We start from the raw sequence: 15316 nt of genomic DNA on the forward strand, positions 1-15316 counted from the left end.
TTTGAATGCTTTCGTTTTAACCACTAGAGGGCACACTTGCACAAGGAAACAAGGAATATCATGTGAGAAAGTTTTTTTTTTAATTCCGTGCCCAACCTATATTTCATCTTTAAACAAAAAACATTCCCTTTGTCAGAGATGTGTGTATGACTCATTCATTCATTCCCCCTCTAGATCTGTATGTTGCCACTCACCTGTCAGATGAGGTCGCCCCCCTCCGGCGTTTCTCTGCCCGCCGGAGTGTCTCTGTGGACAGGCTTCTGGATCACCAGAGCCCCAGGCTGCAGCCTGCCTCCAGGCCCAGACGCGGAGGATCTCCACAGAGACAGACCATGGACCAGAGCTGTCTGGCTGCTCTGTCTCCCCCCAGCCCAGACACCACCACAGGGCTGGGGCAGGCAGGTCTCTCCCTCTCCTCCACTCCCCCTGGGTCTGACCTGCGTACCAGAACCACATATCACCCTACCAACACCACACAGGTCAACATGTACATGTTTACATTGAACATATGCGCATCCTCTCATACAATAATACTGACTGTCCAGCCTATCTGCCCCTGTACACATGGTCATCATTGTATGTTGTGGGTTATCATGGTCAACGTCTCCCCATCTAGTGCCTGTATCAGAAATTATTATTATTCTGTCCTAGTTTCCTAGTATCCTTGTTTATCAGTTGAATAATGCATATTCGGTTATGTATCATCGTGTTCCAGGACAAACTGCTGGTCTCTATGTGTATTTTAGAGCTGTTCTCTCCCATCCCATGGCAACCGTTGAGTCAAAAAAGTAATAAAGTCACCATCTATATTGGCTTGGGAACTGTTGACATTTTCAGAGGCTGATTTTAATCAGGGATGAACTTTAGGTAAAATAACACCGAGTGGAAGCCTCTCTTATCTAACCGGTTAATGACAAAGAGAAGAAATTAGCTGTGAAAATATTGGGTTACCAGTTGATTGGCAGGGAAATTGTATGTGTCGTATTGGGGAGTAACTGAGCCTTAAGCAGCTCTTGAGGGAGAGTTGGGTTGAGAGAGCATGAGTAATGTAAGATGAGTGGGAACACTGTCTTATCTGAAGATCGCCAACACCTCACAGTGACGTGTGTGTGACAGTTTCATTAGTCTGAAGTGCTGGGTAAAATACACACCATTTAGGGTTAGGGTTAGGGTTAGGGTTAGGGTTTGGAGAAAGAGAGGGTGAACTACTTTATAATAAAGTTAACATGGCTGACAAAGAGAACCCTTTCCTGGTCTCGGTCACATCTTCTTATAAGGCCACTTATAATCAGCACCAGTTTGACAAACCGATTTATAAATGGACTATCCTCATCTCTGTGTTGCTCTCATCAGAGCTCCAGGCAGGGGGGTGGTGATGGCCGCTCCGTGCCCAGGACCCCCTCACCCCAGCCCGGGGTGTCTGAGCTCTCCTCTACCCTGAGAGGCCTGCTGGACCTGGTGGACCAACACTGGAGTGGCACGCACTCCCTGCACACCAACACAAGCTTCCTGGGTACTGGATCGCCATAAGGACAAAGGAGCAGTATTACTCTCCTGAGAGAAATATAATTACAGAGTGCATCTCAATTTTCTAAAGTGGCGTCCTCTCCTTAATCTTTACTGGTCTGACAGGCTAAGTGAAAGCAATATTGTGGATGGATGCCTACCATATTGTTTTCGGTCCAGTTCCTTAATGTCAAGAGCAGGAGAGGAAGCCAATTCCCCCCCCCCCCCCGCACCACAACAACCCCCCCCCTCCCCACACACACACACACACACACACACACACACACACACACACACACACACACACACACACACACACACACCTCCCTCCCTCCCTTATCATCGCTGCTAAGCAAAATGGCCTGTTGCTGTGAAACAAAAATAATGTGACACCTTTCTCCAGACTATCCAACACTTCCTAGCTAACTGTCGTCTGCAGGCCGGGCCTACGACCTGCTGTCTGCTCTGATGCCACCCGCTGTCCCCTGCCCTAGAGGGAGAGAGGGATGGAGGGATGGACAAAGTGGAGGAGAAGACGAGACTGAGAGTGACGCTGATGTAACTCCACGCTGCAGTGACCTAGGCCTCCTCAAGAGGAAGTTGGCCCTAACACAACAGCAACTGGTGAAGACTTAAACATCAGATCAGAATCAGTGCAACCTGACAGGGATTGAACCTAGGTCTCTCACATGCCAGGCCCAGGTGTCTACCATTAGGCCAAGAGGACAACCCTGCGTTGTATGAGACCGGTAACAGGGTTGAATCATTCATGGCCTTCAGTCATGCATACTTAAATGTGTTTTGCAGGAATCACTCAAGAAGAGGCTTGTTGCTGTGCTGAAGGAAAACTACAATCTGAGACTGACCAGCCTCAAACAAGAGCCCTCTGTTACAGCTGTGACCAATTGTAAGTTGCCTTATGAGGCGTGAATTATTTGTGTCCAATACGCATGTATTAGTTTCTGTGACATGATGTGTGAAAGTGGTACAGGGATTTGTAATTGTGTGTGGGTTTGTGTGTGTGTGTGTGTGCGCGGGCGTGTGCGTGTGTGTGTGCGTGTGCGTGTGTGCGTGCGTGTGAGATGAAGGTGACAGACAGTGGGACAGGTGCTTACAGAGACAGGTGAAGGCTCTGAAGAAGCAGGAGACACACCTCAGACACCTGGAGCTGACTTTAGAGCTTCTGAGGGACAACAACAGGTGAGCATGTTTAGCTTCTATCTACTGTCAAAGCCTGCATACACAGGGCTGGGGCATCACAGGGCAATTGTATGACAAGGGTGATGCTTAATTCACGCAACAGCGCCATTTGAATTACCAAACGCCACTGATTAATATGAATGTATATGATAATATCAAGATGAGGTTAACAAAGTGATCAAGTCCTGTGAATTGTGTGAATTAAGGAGAATGTTGTTGTTTCATAGGTCGTTGGTGTCCAATAATAACTCACTTTTGGGACAGCTGAGGCTGAACGGATGCTCAACGGGAGAGGCAGGAGAGTCCATAGAGGCAGCAAGAAGTACCATACAAGAGAATCCAGCCACATTGACACACTGACCAATACAATTACAATTTGTCTTAATTAGTCTCTTGGTCCATTATTCTCGAGCTATGACATGTTTCTCTCTGGGTAAACAGCAATGTTTCATACAGTAAACTCCATTAATATATATTATAAAATATATAAATCCTGGCCTATATGCAAGCCCATCTTAACATTTTAAATACGGCCTCACTTCAACTAAAGGTTACAATTTACGGTGTAACACTTTTGTGGTGCAGCCTAATACATATGATGGCGTTTTTTGTTCGTTTTTTTAAATATGTTTTTAGGGCATTTCTGCTTTATTGGGACAGAGACAGTAGAGATTGACAGGAAGGATGGGAGAGAGAGGAGGGATGACATGCAAGATATGTCGAGGGTCGGAATCGAACCAGGAACCTTGTGATTACGTGGCATGCGCATTAGTGTGCTACGCCACCAAGCACCCACATCAGTGGCGTTTTTAACCCCAACATTTTGGTGGGGCCACTGTCAAACAAAACACATCACCCGTCATGAACGCAGTTGGATACAGCCTACATCAAGACAGCCTATCCATGCATTCTTGTCTTCCTCTGGCTGCAGCACCTTATTGAACCACTAGGGGTCGTGGGGCCGGTGGAGCTCGGCCCCTTCAGCTTGCCTTTGACTCAATGGAGAGGCAGACTTTGAGCATGCGCACAACCATTTCCCCCCCACTCGCGCTTCATTGACACGACTGACCCCACCGCCATAGAGAACAGTAGCACTGAGCCAGCCCGCTGCGGAAAACACGACGTTTCCCGCATTTCAGAGCTTCCATACTCAAGGAGAATAAACTAAAGCACAACCGTGAGTGTTTCATTAAGCAATGATAAAAAAACAAATCGATTTCCTGACGGTAGGATATGAAGATACGAGAGAATTGTATGACAAGGGTGACGCGTAATTCGCGCAACAGCGTCATTTGAATTACCAAACGCCACTGATTAATATGAATGTATATGATAATATCAAAGATGATAAATTGTTAAATCTGCTTAAGAAGCCACATGTCAGCGCTGGCCGCTGCTCGAGACACTGTTTAACTGTTGGCACGTTCACATTAAAACGGCTCCTCGCGCCGTCAACATGACAAATGGCATCATTTTTCCTTCCCTTGAACTTCGCGATAAATTGACATTAACTTATATTTTTTAACTGTTTTTAAACTGTTTTTTAAAATAGTGCATGTTTTTAGACATTTGCGTGAATGCCGGCTTCAGAGAAAAACAGCAGGTGTACCTAATAACTGATTAATGAGATGGTAACTTGTTGCGTTGATTGTGCTAGCTAGCCACATAGCAACCGGCAAATGTGTGTGTCTTGTAAAGTACGGTAGAAGGACGGTTGTGACATTAGACAGGGTTCAGGATAGTGAAGATAATGGCTACTGGAACAATATTATGTTCCTTCAACGTCGGCGGATGTTTTTTCTCCATTCCGCTGGACCGACTTTCCCACCTTCAAGACTCGCTGCTTTTCAAGACCGGTTCCTCTGCCCCAAACCAGCCTCCGAGCCCACGGTGGTTTATCGACAGAGACGGATGCACTTTCAAACATGTACATTATTATCTGCAAACTGGGAAACTGGCTACATCATGTATATCAGAACTAAATATTTTGTATGAGCTAACTGCAGGTCTACGGCTTTCGTCACTGTTACAGGTAGGCCTAAATCAATTTACCAATAAACACATGCAACACGCCTTGTATCGTTGATGTGCAAAGTAGGCCGAATCCAATGTGCATGCAACAATGAACTCACTTTAGGCCTTAAAGTTCATTAATGTTGATATAAAAAACCTATCCAATGTCTTGAATATTTGTTTATATATATGTTTAAAATATGTATAAGTCCAGCTACTATAATAGTATAGTACTACTATAAAACTATATAGGCTTATTCATGCTTAATTAAATTAATTCATCTTCAACCAGGCCTTAGAACATCTCCAATCAGGCAAGCATAACTTGCGTGCCAGGTCAGTGGACCTTCAAGTCACTGAGAGGGCCACTTTAAATTACTGGAAAACCCGCATTTGTAACACCAGACAGCCAGAACCCATAGCCAGCCCGGTGTCCTCAGGTAGGCTCACCACCACAGATACAATACTGTATCCAACCTCTCTGGTCCTCCAGGCCTCAGTACTACATTTGAATCAAGATGTTTTCTATCCATAAATCACAGTGCTTCATTATTATTATCAGTATCAGTATTAAAGTCCTTGATGATCTGTAACCTTCCTCATAATAGCAGAAAGACACCTGATTATTAAAGATAGTGTTATTGTTGTGATACTTTATGCTTCAACCCATCAACCCTATTCCTGTAAATGATTGCTGCTCTATACACTTGACATTGTATTACTATTGTTATTGCAGTTATTACCTCTGCTACCTACACTACACCCTGATGCACGATTACTGTCACTGGTTTATTATTACTACATTATATGGTTTTGTTGACTGTTGTTGAATGAGGAGCAAGATTCCAAAACATTTCACTATCAGTTACGGCTGTATGCGATGTATGTGACACATACAATTTGATTTGATTTGATATAGCTTGGATAAAAGCATCTGCTAAATGTCATAAAAGTAAATGTCAAAAATGTATGTATAGGCCTCCAATATACAGTACCAGTCAAAAGTTTGGACAAACTTGCTAAAAGTGTGCAAAGCTGTCATCAAAGCAAAAGGTGACTACTTTGAAGAATCTAAAATATAAAACATTCTGGGTTTTTTTTAAACACTTTTTTGTTTACTACATAATTCCATATGTGTTCCTTCATAGTTTTGATGTCTTCAATATTAATCTACAATGTAGAAAATAATAAAAAAATAAAAACCATTGAATGAGAAGGTGTGTCCAAACTTTTGACTGGTACTGTACATGTATTCAAGGCAGCATAAAGTGTGTCATTTGAACTGACTGTGTGGTTGGATCTCTTGTGACTAGTTCATGATGTGGTACCCCTGGGTCTGGTGGGGACCCCTCTGGTGGACGGGGATGAGGAGGTGCTGTACTGCTTCGTCTCCATGGACCTGGTCCGACTGTACCCCAACCTGGTGACACCCCACAACCTGCTGTGGCTGAGTGACAGTGTGGCCATCATCGAGTGTGACACCCCTCTCTTCAGGTTCATAGGCAAGCTCTCCCTAAGTCATTGTACTGTACATGTTTTTTTAAAAGGTTATTTTTGGAGTGGGGCAGTCCTACTGTTATATAAAACATTTTTATTGGCTAGAGAGAGTGAAGAAAGACAGGAAAGTAAGGAGGAGAGGGTATGTCAGCAGGGCATGGGCCGGATTCAAACTCATGCCGACATGGGCTTATGTGTGCACTGTAGGCCATGGTGCTAGACCACTGGACCACCCCAGGCCATTGTACTGTACATGTTAAACAAGGAAATGGTAATAAATCTAAAACAACATCAAACTTCAGTCGGCCTACTATATCTCACCTCTGATCTCACCCCCATTACAACCTACTGTAACACACATCAACTCAACAGCAAGTCCCACAAAACCTACAGGTCTCAAAGCTTCGCTTCTGATTATTCACTTCTGTGGCGTTGTGCCTCCACATCTGTGCAAGTTGCTACAGTAAGGATCACAGTCCTACCCTCTGGCGATGTCTTTCACCTCTCCAGCCATAAGCCTGTTTTCGCTGTCTGGCTGGAAAGACATTGTGCTGATGGTGGTGGAAATGCTGTGTTGGGTTAGGCACACGCATAGCCCTCTCAGCCAAACCCATAGTAAAGAGTCAAGAAGGAAAGCCCATGTTAACTGCTGTACTCTAACTCCTCCATCCAAGCCATTGTTAATACTGCAGTAAGGACAGAAAGACCAAAGATGGTGGAAGCAATGAAAACACCCCATACGTGAAAATGTACCAATTTCGTATACTTTATATGGTGGAACTAACAGTGGCTGTTGAAAAAAAAAGTTCTTTGTTAAGTTTCTCTCACTGACTCCACTATTAAATGATCCTTATCGTCTCATTACTGGGGGGGCGAGGCGATGATTAATTTGACATATGGATCGTTGAACCTCCAAGATGAAAATTCATCTGTCAAAATAAAGCGAGATGTGTTTGTGTTTGAAGGATGTGTGTGAGAAGACGCAGCTGGTAACAGTTGAGGGAGAGTAATCCCTGTTTGTTTTATCTTCATTAAAGCTAATTATCTTCAGACGGGAAAGATCTTACTGCCCGAGCAGTTTGCTGATCATGACGGGTTGATCCAGGAGGCCAGATCAGCTGGTATGACTGCCTTCATGGACGCGCTGAAGCAGCTACATGGTACAGAGCTTCTTCAGTTATGAAACACACATGACAATGAAAAGAATGATGGTGTTATGATGACTTGATTATACCATGGCCAGAAATATGCAGTGATTACACACATCTAGATTAAAGACAACAAACGTTGTGGCTGCTTTTTTTTATTTTTTTTAATATAAACTCGTGTGATGTCATGTGATTTTCAGGAATGCGTAAACATCCAGTGTTTCTTCTCTGCCAGAGTTGTGTGTGTGGTCTCGAGTGAACTATGATGTCACTTCCCGGTGATTTGTTGTATTGGTTTGACCTCAGACGACGGTGGCGTGGGCGGGGCCAGCCCTGGCGTGAACCAGCAGACGTCACCTCAGCCTCTGTACGTGATGACCTTTGACCTGCTGGTGAGGTACCAGGACTCGGCCCTGGGACAGCTCTGTGTAGACAGCAACCTGGAGGGCAGCAGGATCCACATCACTGGCAATGGGGTCGTCTTCCAACATGTACAGTGAGTTTGTATTTGCATGTGTGAACCCTGCTGCTTTTTGCATCTATGGACTACATGGATTTAGGCTCCAAATCAACCTAGAAAGCTCGGAGAGAGTTATATAGGTCTTCAATTGATCATAAATGTCATTCATTGACTTACTATAGCAACAGGAGATCCAGTGTATAAACAGCATGACTCATTATGAGTTAAAGTGGAGCATGCTTCTCCTCATGAGTCCCCTTGGTAATGTTTTAGGAACTGGCTGGGAACATGTCGCGTTCCTCTGACGGAGAGGGGATGTGAGCTCCAGGGGCTGTGTGAGTATCTGGACCAGCAGGACGAGGCCTACCAGACCTTCAGGGAGGCCGTGTGGGAGTTTCTCCTCAGGAAGAGGACCACAGGCAGTAAGAGACCAACGCACACACACTCCCCCCCCCCACACACACCCACACGTCACACACACACACACACACCCCCACACGTCTCACACACACACACACACACACACACACCGCTTCCATTTGGCCCAGCCGTAACTCTGTGCTGCTGTTTTTCCCCTCCTCTCTGTTTTACAGGGTCTTTTACAGCGCGGCCCTGGTCCGCCTCAGTGGCAACGTTCACCCTTTATAAAGTTGTTAAAGTTTATGTCGGAACACACTGGTACGCCACTTACTTGGAAACCCTCTTAAAGGCAGGTCAAGCGTAACACGCGTCCCTCCCCCCGCTCTTTATTGCCTCTTCAATCAACAAAAAAAATAAATAATAATCTGTATTTGTTTTTTAAAAGCTGTAAATGTGTATAGCAGTATATGCTAATGTTGTGAGGTAGAGAGATGTGGCCATTGAACCTGGTGGTGTCGTCCTCTGGCCCAGTACCCCGAGCTGCTCTCCAACCCCAGGAAGAGCGGCTGGATCGTCTACGGGGAGAGCCTGCTGGTCAAAGGAGACGGGCAGATGTTCCGTCACATCCTCAACTTCCTGAGATGCGGACGCCTGTTGCTGCCCTCTGAGTTCAGGTGCAGTTCGGGAGCTGTGAAACTGGGAGCAGTTTGAGCCAAGATGGAGGTGCAGTGAGCCAAGATGGCGGCGCAGTGGATACTGAGTGTTTGTTTGTCCGTGTTCTGTAGGGAGTGGCCCCTGCTCTGCCAGGAGATAGAGGGGTTCCAGGTCCCGGCTCTGACCGGAGCCCTGGAGGACTGCTCTGATTACAGGTGAGGAGGGGAGACCTTAAAAAAATAAAATAAAATAAAAAAATCCTTATTCTAGCATTGTGATTGCCAATGGCCCCTGGTCTGAGCATTGATTACTTTATCTTATGATGACTGATGGATAGAGGATTCACTTACTTAAACAAATGTATTTGTTGTAAGTCGCTTTGGATAAAGGCGTCTGCTAAATACTGTAAATGTAAAGGTGGGAGACAGAGCTGTGCCTTTAACCTCAAGTGTGGGGGTCAAGGGATTAAAAAAAAAAACGTGTCTTGAGCTAACGTGGGCCTTTTCTTCACTCAGGGCCTGGTGTACGAGCAAAGAGCCAGCCAATGACGACGACTCCTCCTCCTCCTCAGACGACTCCCTGTTCATGTACGCTGAAGACGAGGATCCGTTTGTGGGGTTCAATTACGATGAAGTAAGTCCCTGCTTGCCTTTGTGTGTTGGCTTTGTCAAACCAATACCACCTGGGGTTGTTATGCTTTTCCATCTTTATACGATGAGAAGAAGAATCGCTGGCACGGCTTTCCGCGTTTGTTGTCAAAATCATCACCTGATCCAGTTTGGAGGGGTGTCAAAGTCAACTCCTGACTTGTGCTGCAGCTGTAGCACAAGTCAGGAATTTAATATAAAGAGCTCAGTTTGGATAGGCCCTACAGGGCGAGGCGGAGGAATTCTGATACCAGAGATCATGTTCATTAGCCCCAGGGTGCCTCGTGATTGTGTTTGTGTGGGGATATGGGCACCTGTCCACTGGTAGGACATTTAGCTTCCTAATTTGGCTTGAGTTTGGCTTGAGTCTGCCATGGCTACTGTTCTCACTCAGAATTGAACCTCCTCAGGAGAGCATGGATCTGAGTCCGGATGGCAGCAGGGACGACCCCGAAGACGCCCTCATCTCAGTGGACGACGAGGATGACGCCTGTTCCTCTGTGGGACCAGAGGGTACACTTCGAGACACTCTCCTGAGAGACACAGAGGAGGCTGGGCTTCTGGGTACAGAGAACAGAGGGCCCACCCAGCTGCCATCAGCTCCTGGCTCTGTGGGTCAGACTGGTCACCTCGCAGGCCCCTCTGTCAGACTGACTCTGGCTTCCACCGTGACCACTTCCACTGACCACCCAGCCTCAATGGTCCAAAGTAGAACATGGGTTACCAGACAACCACCAGCCTCTCTAGGCACTGGGAGTGTGTCTCTGAAGCCAGGCGGTTCTGCTAACCCTTTCCCAGCACTTCTGCAGAGACTTGAAGAACAGAAACCAGTGAGTGGTGGTTACATCTCAGCAGTACTCCAGGGCAGTGTGCCAGAGAGGCCACCAGAGGGCGTAGGTGATATCTCTGCTCCTCTGCAGAGGCTGGTTCAGCTGGTGGAGACGGTGTCTCAGTGGGGGCTGAACCCAGAGCCCCAGGGGACTACCTCAGGACTCCAAGTCTGCGGAGGGACCTCCAATTGTGACGTCCTCCGTGCCCAGGCCTCAGTCAGACTGTCTGCCCTCACTGCCCTGCTGGCCAGACAGAGCCTTCCTGGGGGTGCCCAGGGAGCAAGTTCCCCTACATCAGCTTTGACTGCAGCGGAAGGAAGCACAGCCAAGCCAGGCGGCTCTACCCAGAGAGGTGAGGAAACCACCTGGAGCTTAGCTACATAGCTTTTTGAGTGGGGGCAGTTCCACTCTTATATTTTTCATTTTTATTGGATAGAGAGAGTGAAGAAAGACAGGAAAGTAAGGAGGAGAGGGTATATCAGAAGGGCATGGGCCGGATTTCGATCCCGTGCCGACATGGGCATATGTGTGCGTGCACTGTAGGCCGTGGTGCTGGACCACTGGACCCCCCCAGGCTGCTGGAGGAGCACTATTAGTGCTAGCAGTTCAGAGTTGTCAGAGCAGGGCTGTATGACTCACTGAAGTCTGTCTGTCTGTCTGTCGTGTGTGTGTTTGCAATCATTGGTTGATTGTTTATTGTGTGTGTGTGTGTGTGTGTGTGTTTGCAATCATTGGTTGATTGTTTATTGCTTGTGTGTGTGTGTGTCTCTCTGTCTCCAGGGGAAGATGAGGTGTATCGGAGCAGGCCTGCCCTGAGAGGCGCTGTGTTCCCAGTGCGAGGCTGTGTCCTGCCTGTGAGGGGCTGGGTGCTCAGGGTGGACCACCCCCCTGTCCTGGGCACAGAGGAGCCTGGAGGGTACTTCACCCACAGCGTCATCTACACTGGCAGCCCTCTACACACAGGTAGTCTAGAGAAACCACTCAGGTACTGTATGTAGGACTTTATTGTGAACAACTCAACACATTGGGTTTAAATGAAGATATATATGGTGTTAAGCCATAACACAGCTATTATGTGAACAGACTGTCTGTTAGCTGACAACAAATGGATGGGAATGGCTGACTGTTTCTGTATGAAGAGTAAAGGGCAAAAGGTGAACAGACCATGTGCTTTCCCCTCAGGTTATAACACACACAAGACTCAAGATGCAAAGGTGGATCAGAAGAGTAAGTCCATGATCATGAGCTCACACAGTACCCCCCTGGGTGAGGGTTGACATTCCCAGCTTCGTTTTACAACAGCATGTGCAGTACACCACCTTATCCACAAGGGGGAGTCGATGGTTGTTCTCTAAGCCAGTCAGCCCAAGCAGTGCCATGTGTAACAGGCATCTGTTTTTTGTGAACGATATTCAGCAATGATGGATTTTCCTGACATTCCTGGTGAGAGACTAAAACAAAGTGTCAGAGGAGGTAATGGTGTGGTATGTGTTTACTAGGCAGGACACAACAACCACACAAAGGCCAGTAATTATTCATCTATTCAATTAATCCCAGCTCTGTGTTCAATTGTGCTGTTTTGATTCGCGGTTTCTCCTCATTGTATTTAAATGAGAGTAGGAACAGAGTTTTAATTCCGCGGTATTTCCTGTCGTCTTGAGGTAAACAGCTCCGTGTGCGTCTCTCCCGTTCCAGATGTGGCGTACGTCTGCTTCGGCCTGTCCTACGAGGAGATGGCGTATGCCCGTCAGTGCCACGCCTTCCTGACTGGCGTGATCCTGGACTCCGTTAGACTGGAGGACTCCAAGGACTGCACTCTGAAGATAGCCAACCTGGTCTACTTCCTATGGGTAAGACACACTCGTGATGCACGGTGTAGGAAGGACGTTACATATTCTACGTCATATTGTTTGTATTGTTTATATTTGTTTAGTATTGTTTTTGTTGTGAAGCACTTTGTGACATTTGTCTATTTAAAAATTGCTATACAAGTACAGTACCAGTCAAAAGTTTGGACACCTTCTCATTCAATGGTTTTTCTTTATTTTTTATAATTTTCTACATTGTAGATTAATATTGAAGACATCAAAACTATGAAGGAACACATATGGAATTATGTAGTGAACAAAAAAGTGTTAAACAGACCAGAATATGTTTTATATTTTAGATTCTTCACAGTAGTCTCCTTTTGCTTTGATGACAGCTTTGCACACTCTTGGCAAGGTGTGTCCAGACTTTTGACTGGTACTGTACATTTGACTGATGATACAGAGTATTCTCTGAGTGGTCACTAGACAGGTAGGTCCATATGTCCCACTATGACACATGACCAGTGGTACAATATCCAAGACCAAAATCCGTTCTGATTGCACTATCACTCGTTCTCCCTCCTCCCTCAGACAGGACAGGCTACGGTGGAGGTGTTTGTAGCTGAGCTGATGAGAATCATGTGCTCTGAGAGACAGAAGCAGAGGGAGGAACGGCTACTACAGTGGGTGGAGGTAAGGCTGTTGCCACTTGTTGTGCTATGAAGCCACTCAAACACACATACTGGACACAACTTAAGGGCCAAATTGAACTGTATATTTAACTGGACTATTTCTGAGACGACTCCATTTTCCTTCCACTGTTCCAGTTCACCCTGCCTTACGCCAGGCGCTACTCTGAGTGTATGGAGCAGCTGGGGAGAGAACACTGTCATACAGTACCTGTGTTTCCTGAGGACAAGTCCACAGCCCCGCATCTCACCATGGTAATACACACTCACCTACACCCCCTCAGGAATCACAATGAAAACCAACACTCTCATTCTGGATACAAAGCAATCCATCTTTATTAAATATGTGTGAACTTGTTAGGATTAAGAAATATGACACTCGAGTACGCATTCATGCTCCAGCTACAAATGGAAATTTGAGTCTTGTTTTTTTTCTTTTTTTCTTGTTGGTTGAGTTGAGAATGGCACTTCAGTGATTCCCTGCTTTTGCTGGTTAATACATACACGTACAAAGTTATCACAATCACCTGTTGCTCCTACAGTACGCTCAAGAACCACAGAGCACCACTGGTGTAAATATTTACAGACAATGTACATTTTGGTGTTTTAGTTGTTTTGTTTTTTTTCCGATAATGCCATCTTTTTTTTTTTTTTTTTTCTGAAAATATGATCAAGAAAAGAAAGTTTCATTCTGAGCTCTAGTCTCCTCCCCTCCTCCCACAGGGCGTACCGTTCTGACTGACCTGGGACCAGGGCTTAGAGAGGTCAGCCCCTCAGACTGACTGGCCGTGACCTGACCCTGAATCTACTACTGTACACCTGACCTGCTCGCTAAAGATGGAAGCACTCCGGAAGTGGTGTAAGAACACAGACTGACTGAGACACAGAATAAACAACAACAACAACAACAATGTCGAAGGAAAACAACTGGTAGGAATCTGACCACAGGTCAATTAAAAAAACCAAGAACAGACATTATGTGAAGACAAAGTAAGAGAGTCATACTAGAATGCTGCCTTTAAAAAAAAAAAAAAAAAGCATGTTGCTTTGAACTGTGAAGAGTACATTTATACTCTTGCATCTCTCATTTCAGAAATATCGTTTTCATACCGAGGTATACAGTATTACCTGCCATTTCAGAAATTGCAGTCTGCAGCAAAAAGTGGTCAACAAGAGAAAGAAAATAAAGAAACAGTTTATAACTGCATTGTAAACTATTACAATAATTATTTACAGTTACCAATATAGTACAGAAAACTACTGCACCGGTACTTTTGGAGAGAAGAAGAAAAAAAAAGAAAAAGAAGATAAATATAAGAATATTTAAATCGACTTTCTTTTCTCAAAACGATATAAAAGCTATGCTCAAAAGTGGCTTTTTTTAACAGTGCTATGTCCCAGCTCCTCAGTGTCCATGTGAGATGATGATGAAGATGGTGAGATTTGCTGGCGCCAATGAGGACCAATAAATACTCGACTCCTCCCCCTTCCGTTCGTGCGGCGACGCCGTCTTCTCCTGAAGCAGTCGGATATTAGACCTGCAGGCAGAGGGAGACGACACGAGGCACAATTAACTACAAGGGCGCTCTCAGCCTTCCTAATGAAAACATGCCACAGCATCATGCAGAAACTCTTCCATAGACACAGGCTGGGAGAGTGGAGGCTTGCAGCCCAGATGGTATTATTAGAGGGTCATTTGACTTTGTGTTGATGTATGAAAAGCTTTGCTCCACTTACTCAAAGCAGGGTTACAGGAATCACACTATAGTGGATGGGCCTATGATTTGAGCTGCGTTCTGTAGATGGAGGGAGAGAAGCAGGGGTTATCGAGGCGTTAGGGGAACATGTTAAGGCTTCGTTCAGGTCAGCAGGGTTGGCAGCTGGCACAAAGCAAAGCTGATGGAGATGATCAGGTCGATGCTTCACAACGTTAATATTGATTAAATATCACAGTCGTGTTAGATCAACTCAAACGCAATCCAAAAAACAGCATTCATTGTTATGTTACAAATCATAAAAGCAAGGCAAGGTGTTATGAGGAATGATTTATCGTTGAAACGGCTCCTCTTCAGTGTGGTACTGTAGCTCCCCAGGACCTCACCACACCTGGGTCAGGCTCGCTGTAGCTCCAGTAGGTATGGTGACTCTGCTCTAGTAATCTAAAATGTGTCTACGGCCTTCTCCACTCACCGCTGAAATGTACTGGCTGTTGAAGCGGGGCTTCTCCTCGGCGGGGGAGGCGACCGAGGGGGAGGGGGAGTAGCAGGAGGAGGAGGAGGGCTCGCAGGGGGAGCTGGGCTCCTCAGACAGGGCCTCCTGGAGGTGGCTGGACACACAGCCGCTGTCTGAACCACTGGAACCACTGCCAGACAGACAGTGGGACGACGAGCCTGAACTCTCTGTGGCTGGAGGGAGGGAAAGGGAGGGATGGAGAGGGAGAGAAGAGTGGTTGTCAATACAGTGAGCTGGGAGGTTATTGTTCTGTGCTGCTCACTGAAAGCTGT

The 15316-nt window shown here is 46.0% G+C and overlaps 3 protein-coding genes across 3 annotated transcripts in view; 2 read left to right on the plus strand and 1 right to left on the minus strand.

Annotated features, from left to right (window-relative positions):
• The window catches only part of LOC310819447 (leucine-rich repeat-containing protein 36-like), a gene marked incomplete at its 3' end in the record, with an annotated part of 4962 nt that extends 1896 nt beyond the window's left edge, over positions 1–3066 (plus strand). Inside the window, exons 4-9 of the mRNA XM_083690742.1 lie at positions 175–479; positions 1354–1513; positions 1946–2130; positions 2314–2413; positions 2595–2706; positions 2934–3066. Of these exons, the coding sequence (XP_083546868.1) occupies positions 175–479; positions 1354–1513; positions 1946–2130; positions 2314–2413; positions 2595–2706; positions 2934–3066 (995 nt within the window). The remainder of the gene's footprint in view (positions 1–174; positions 480–1353; positions 1514–1945; positions 2131–2313; positions 2414–2594; positions 2707–2933) is intronic.
• A 1390-nt stretch (positions 3067–4456) lies between these two features.
• On the plus strand, positions 4457–13550 carry LOC310819472 (BTB/POZ domain-containing protein KCTD19-like; the record flags this gene model as incomplete). The annotated part of the gene is made up of 16 exons (XM_083690777.1): positions 4457–4562; positions 6033–6221; positions 7254–7376; positions 7671–7860; positions 8098–8246; positions 8418–8533; positions 8716–8858; positions 8970–9053; positions 9354–9471; positions 9896–10667; positions 11096–11278; positions 11498–11542; positions 12011–12165; positions 12715–12816; positions 12951–13067; positions 13536–13550. The coding sequence occupies 16 exons, from the start codon at positions 4457–4459 to the stop codon at positions 13548–13550; spliced, it is 2607 nt and encodes an 868-aa protein (XP_083546903.1).
• The window catches only part of plekhg4 (pleckstrin homology domain containing, family G (with RhoGef domain) member 4), a 72291-nt gene continuing 70098 nt past the window's right edge, over positions 13124–15316 (minus strand). Inside the window, exons 24-26 of the mRNA XM_083690778.1 lie at positions 15003–15217; positions 14550–14608; positions 13124–14350 (exon numbers count right to left, since the gene is read on the minus strand). Of these exons, the coding sequence (XP_083546904.1) occupies positions 14570–14608; positions 15003–15217 (254 nt within the window). The 3' untranslated portion in view covers positions 13124–14350; positions 14550–14569. The remainder of the gene's footprint in view (positions 14351–14549; positions 14609–15002; positions 15218–15316) is intronic.

This window comes from Argentina silus (genome assembly GCF_951799395.1).
Source record: "Argentina silus genome assembly, chromosome: 19".
Lineage (NCBI taxonomy): Eukaryota > Metazoa > Chordata > Actinopteri > Argentiniformes > Argentinidae > Argentina > Argentina silus.